Below are 6,479 nucleotides of genomic sequence, written 5' to 3'. Positions count from 1 at the left end.
TGGTGCAGGGCCTCATCAAAGAGGGTGGGGCTGTTCTTAAACCCCTGTGGCAGCCATGTCCAAGTAAGCTGTCCGGAAATTCCCAGGTCAGAGTCCTTCCATTCGAAGGCAAACAGGGGCTGACTCTGGTGGTGCAGCTTTAGACAGAAGAAGGCATCTTTCAGGTCCAATACAGTGTACCAAGTATGGCTAGGAGACAAGGTGCTCAGCAAGTTATAAGGATTCGGGACCGTGGGGTGGATATCTTCTACCCGCTTGTTGATTTCCCTTAAATCGTGTACTGGTCTGTAATCCTCGCTTCCAGGTTTCTTAACAGGCAACAGAGGAGTGTTCCAGGCTGACCGGCAGGGGATTAATATTCCTTGCTCCAGCAGTCTTTTAATGTGTGGTCTAATCCCTTGGCGGGCTTCGGCCGTCATAGGATATTGTTTAACAGCCACCGGTGCCGCGGTGGCCTTTAATTCGATAATTAGGGGTGGCCGATGTATAGCTAATCCCATTCCTCCTGTCTCTGCCCAAGCGTCAGGGTATTTGGCCAGCCATTGGTCTATGTCTGTTTGGGCAGGATGGGGATCATGATGTAGTCTATATTCATCTTCTAATTTAAGGGTGAGCACTTGTATAGGTGCTCCTTTAGAATCAGTAATCTTGGCTCCCTTATTTTCAAAATGGATGTGTGCTCCAAGTTTGGTTAGTAGGTCCCGTCCTAGTAGGGGGTAGGGGCAGTCTGGTACGTGCAGGAAAGCGTGAGTGACTGTTCCTGAAGCAAGCTGAACCTTCCTGTTTGTAGTCCAGTGATAGCGTTTGGCTCCAGTTGCCCCCTCCACCCATATAGTTCTTTTGCTGAGTGGGCCAGTCATCTGGGTAAGGACGGAATGTTGCGCCCCAGTATCTACCATGAAGGTGACTGGCCTTCCCCCCACATGAAGAGTTACCCTGGGCTCAGGTGGGGGTTCCTGGCCCCGACTTCCCTAATCAAGCTGAAGGACCTCGGCTTTTCTTTCTTCTGGGTTTTTCTTTCTCCTGGGGCAATCTTTTGCCCAGTGTCCTTTTTCCTTGCAGTAAGCGCATTGGTCCTTTTCCAGTCGGACAAGCCGATTGTCTCCCTTCCTTTCTACTCTGCCTCTTCCTTCCTTTCTCACTACTGTGGCCAGGATTCTACTCAATTCCTTATTCCGCCTTAACAAAATCTGGCTCTCTCCTAGCTGAGTTAACACTCTTAAAGGGTTAGCAAGAGGGACCAGAGAGATTGCTCAGTGTTAAAGCACTTGCTATGCAAGCATGATAACCAGAGTTCAGATCCTTAGAATCCCCATAAATGTCAGGTAAGCATGGCAGCCCCACCTATAATTTCTAGCCTCAGAAGGCAGAGACAAGGGATTTCTAGAACAAGATGACTAAAGAGCCTAGCCATTTTAGGCAAGCTCTAGGTTTGATTGAGAGACCCTGCCTCAATGAATAAGGAAGAACAGTTGGAGATGCTTCCCAACATCAATCTCTGATCTCATCATAAATATGCACTGGCACCCACGTGTTCCCACATACATGCAAACACACATGTACAACCCATACACACACACCCCCCCCACACACACAGAAATGGCAAAAGAACAATAATAAAGAGTTGGCAGGAAACTTGCAAAATAAATAACATATCCCCTTCCCCCAAAATCTGCTTGCTTTATCCCAAGCTATAGGGAAAAATGGGAGATACATTCTTCCACCTGGGCATATGAGTGGCCTCAACAAAAGCAGGTTGTTATAAGCCAGAGGAAAATGGATATAAGTTTGTAAGAGTGAAACCACTGAGGACAAGTCAGCCTTCGGGTTGCAACAGCAAGAGGTTTATTTAGTACACAGGTACCTGTGGGCACAAAGTCTCCTCGGAGGACTTGCGCGCCCCCATGCTGGGTTTTGGCACTTTTATAGAGCAGAAGTGGGGTACAGAAGCAGAAGCATGGTTATTGGCCCATTCAAACGAGTATAAAGCATGAGGAAGTTAAGTTGCTAAATTCTGGGTGGGTGACTTATGGTACAGATCTGATTTCCTGGTATCGAGCCCCGGGGATTGCCAGATGCAGATGGCTTGACCACTACGTCCTGTTTTTCTGATAAGCTAGTTTCTCAATGCTTGACTTCTTGTCAGGCATTCCTATCAGGTGGCCTCATGGCGCCTAGGTTTTTTTCAGGGGCAGCCCAAAGCATTAAGGAAAGCATGCCTAGAAAAGGAGAGAGATTATGGTTTTCTGAGGAATTCAGAAAAACGGACAGGACTTCCGGAGATCTCATGTCTATAACCTGGGCCAGAAGCACTGCACTAGGAGGTGGGATTCCAGGCAGGAAAAGTTCACTGCCTCATTAACCCACTAGGTAGTCTGCCCATCTATTTAGCATGACTTAAGGTGAGTCCACCTTAAGGGGTGGTTCTATGATCAGGGGATTGATCAGTGAAATTGGAAAGGTGGGTCTTCCAATAGATGGACTAGAGATTTTATCTTTTGACCAGTTAATCTTATGGGGTTTGTTACTCTAATAGCATGGTGGAAGACGGCATCTCTGGGTATATGCTGTAGCACTGGCCAGCACTGATACCTGGCAGTGGTCCATTTTGTTTTAGAATTACAGGAATTTAAGCGTCAGCCTTTGGTACTCCTTCTGTGTTCAATAGCAGAGTAAGCTGCAGGAACCAATGTTAAGGCAAGAATTGAACAGGCAAACACTGTTTGTCTGTGATGATTGTGGTGGGGATGGGTGAGTATGGGAAGGATGCACTAATGGATGCAGTTGACAGTGAGGTGGGTCTTGTTGCCCTCATTGGGCTGTGCCCCCATCTAGTGAGGGGATGACAGGGGCAGGCCTGGGGTGGCAGGTGCTTAGCTATCTTCATTTTCCCCTGGGTATTGCCATGCCCTTCCTTACCTCAGGGGCTAGGTGCTTTGAGCATGGGGAAAGAAAGAATGCCTATCTCGAATCTGCTTCCCTCGCCTTTCCTTTTGACCATCACGGTTTTCCCTTGCCCTGTCTAGTGATTACCCATCTTACAGCCCTGGGCAAAATCCAAACCCCTTAGCAAGACCTACAAAGCCACATCCTATGGTTTGAATTATTGTTGGACCCCCAGAGATGAACAGACACAGATAGGTCCCTGGCTACCACAAACCCCTAGCCTGATGAGTTTCCAAGCCCTATGTTCTGTCTCTGGCTCTCTCCGTCTCAGCATCTTCTCCTTTGAATAGTCGCCACCATCTCCAAGCCTGGCTCAATCTTTTTCATATTAGGAGTCCCAGCTTAGAGGAAGTTTGCAGTCATCTTTTCAGGAGTTCTGGGGACCCCACACTTCTCATTCATGGGGCTTCTCAGGTTCTCTGCTATCACATGTCTGTTCGGAGTCTCCCTGCTACTGATGAACTTCAAGAAGACAGATATATCTGTGCTCACATCCAGCCCTTGGTGGTGGTTGGTCTCTAGAGGGAGGGATGAGTCAACACAGGCTGGTCTACAAACCAGGGAGGTGGGCATAGTGGAAGTGGGCTCTGGTATGGGTCTCCATAAGCGAGAGCAGGTGTCTGTGAATGCCACAGGTGGGAGTCACAGCTGCACACACAGCACCAGCTGCTCATACGCCAACCACGACTCTTCTTTCCAAGGTCTGGCAGGGTCATGTCTTCCTGTGTTTAGTACACTGCCCTTCGCCTACTGCAACATTCATCAAGTGTGCCATTATGCCCGGAGAAACGACAGGTCCTATTGGCTGGCCAGTGCCGCTCCCCTTCCCATGATGCCACTCTCAGAGGAGGAGATCCGCCCTTACATCAGCCGCTGTGCAGTGTGTGAGGCTCCGGCACAGGCAGTGGCTGTCCACAGCCAGGATCAGTCCGTCCCTCCGTGTCCGCGGACCTGGCAGAGCCTCTGGATTGGGTACTCATTCCTGATGGTGAGTAACCTGCCCCTGAACCCCGTTTCTGTCTGGATTGGATAGTAAATCTGTGCTCTCTGTGTAGATACCAGGTGACACTGGGGAGCACAGTATTTCTTTTTCTTTTTTTTTTTTTTCATTATTGTTTCGATCACTTTGGAAGAAGATGGATTTACTTTAGCCATCAGTGAAATTGGCTCCATTCTGTGGGCACAGCCAAGATGTACCCTACTGCCCCTCAGCAGACTGTATTTTGTTCTTTATGGAATGATTTCAGGAAGAAATTTAAAACAAGCCTTGACCTAGGCATGTCACTGATTCGGTCTGGGTCATCTAGGGTGGCTGAACTCTTAATTCTTTATTTTTGTCTGGGTAGCACACAGGAGCTGGGGACCAAGGAGGAGGGCAGGCTCTCACATCACCTGGCAGCTGCCTGGAGGATTTCCGAGCGGCCCCTTTCCTCGAATGCCAAGGCCGGCAGGGAACTTGCCACTTTTTCGCGAACAAGTATAGCTTCTGGTTGACCACCGTGAACCCAGACTTGCAGTTTTCTGCTGCCCCAGCACCGGACACCCTGAAAGAAGGCCAGGCCCAACGCCAGAGAATTAGTAGGTGCCAGGTGTGCATGAAGCACAACTAGGGAGTACAAAATGCACCAAATGTGTCAAGAAAAGTTCTGAAGGAAAGGTACCTGCCTCTGCCAGCAGATTGAAAGGTGCTCACTCCAAACCCTAACCCTTCAGCTGTTCTCGACTCAGCATGGGTATTCCCAGGATCCTAACCACCCTCTCACTCTCTCTGCAGATTTGTGTGCCCCCCCACCAATCTAAAAGAAACCCACATATTCCCCTTTTACTGAGATGCTGGAAGAACAGGCTCTATTTGAACATGTTGCCAGAAAGGCAACGGAATGACAAAGACCAGATTATAAACTGAAAGCTTGATTCAATTGTTAATAGCATCACAAACAATTGAAGTCAATTACACTGTAGCACAGTGGGCTTCTGGTTAGATTTTACAGAAAAATACAGGCCAACCAATGAAATGACAGAGTAGAGATTTCCAGTGTTTCAAAATCATTTCCTCTGCAATCTTTTTTTTTTTTTCTAAATCATGCATTTTAAATAATTGTGAGACCATGACCCAAAGAGGTTTTTAAAAAGAAGGAAGAGGGAAAAGAATGGAAAATAAAAGCAGGCCCCCACACGGCCAGCGTTAGCGGTTCATTTCAAAGCAGAATGAATGAGTCATTATGCCAGGAAGGCCCACTGTCCTTGTATTCCAGAGCCATGACATTAGCATAAACACTTCACAGATGAATATAAAACATGATGTCCTCTTCTGCATGTCTCAGAGAACAGAAATGCCTACATTGGCAACCGTTTGGAGAAGTAGCAATTATAGAAAAAATATATTCAATAAGGGATTAGGAGCCTAAAAGCTATTAATGAATACTAAGGTAGTGATTCATAAAAATTGACTCCCCATCCCAGGGAACTTGCAAACAGACTGCTTTTTCCCAGTCGGGGGCCAGCATGAACTCGGTGCTAATGGGACTGAAGCCACCACATGGGGCTTTCTCAGGCGAGAAGGGGTTCATACAAAGCCTCCTGTGCCCCTCCCAGGAGAGCCTGCAGAGCCTCCCAGCCACTCACAATGGACACTTTTCCTCCTCATGCATAATGGCAACTCACTGGGGAAGTGACAGGGCTATCATTATGCACTTGGGAGGAAATTAAAGGCTGACTTAATTAACTAAGGTATAAGGAGATTCTTTAATTCAGGGTCACCCCACAAGGAAAGCACAGGGACTATCCAGAACAGAAACAAAGGCGTTACATGGGCTGAATTGTGTTCCTGTGATTGCTTTTTATGGGAGTGTCAGTCTTGCCAATTTTCAAACATTCTTAAACTTTGCATTAGTATCACAGCAAGGCAGCTGTTTGACATGTGACAGCAGCAGCTCTCAGACAAGTGTAGAAGTCAATTTACAATGAGTAAGTTTTCTGAATACTAAAAAGTCTGCAAGTTACTGGGCCGGGAATCCCAGTGGTTTAATTCTACAAATCAAAAGGTTTGCTAGAAAAGAATTTTTAGGAAACTCAACTTCCTCAGCTAAAGAAAAATGGTCATTCAAATGGAAAGGAAAACATCACCCCCTCATGCCAAGAGTGACACTTGTTCTAGAGCTTACTTTCAGTGCACCTAAAAATCACTGAAAGAAAGTTGCAAAGTTTTGTTTCTGGGACTGGAGAGACAGCTCAGTGGTTAAGAGCACTGGCTGCTCTTACAAAGGACCCAGCTAACAACCTTCAGTAACTCCAGTTCCAGGGGACTGATACCATCTTCTGACCTTTACAGGCACTGCATAACATGGGTACACTTACATCTAGGCAAAATACACACAGAAATGAAAATAAAATGTTTCCAGGGCATTCTCTTTTTGACCAGTGAGTGATGGGCTCCCCTATGCAGGATACATTTCAAGTGAGATTTTGCTATGGGCTGCTTGTGGGATGGTAGTTTGAGAGAATTTTCTGGTAAACATATATGTCCTCTTCTT

At 47.0% G+C, this 6,479-nt stretch overlaps 1 protein-coding gene across 1 annotated transcript in view; it reads left to right on the top strand.

Annotated features, from left to right (window-relative positions):
- Positions 1–6,431, top strand: part of Col4a4 (collagen type IV alpha 4 chain) — a 158,322-nt gene extending 151,891 nt beyond the window's left edge. Inside the window, exons 44-45 of the mRNA XM_029560007.1 lie at positions 3,293–3,934; positions 4,293–6,431. Of these exons, the coding sequence (XP_029415867.1) occupies positions 3,293–3,934; positions 4,293–4,556 (906 nt within the window). The 3' untranslated portion in view covers positions 4,557–6,431. The remainder of the gene's footprint in view (positions 1–3,292; positions 3,935–4,292) is intronic.
- Positions 6,432–6,479: the final 48 nt, after the last annotated feature.

Source organism: Nannospalax galili, unplaced genomic scaffold, assembly GCF_000622305.1.
Source record: "Nannospalax galili isolate Female #2095 unplaced genomic scaffold, S.galili_v1.0 scaffold127, whole genome shotgun sequence".
Lineage (NCBI taxonomy): Eukaryota > Metazoa > Chordata > Mammalia > Rodentia > Spalacidae > Nannospalax > Nannospalax galili.
This window is presented reverse-complemented; position numbering and strand designations above follow the sequence as displayed.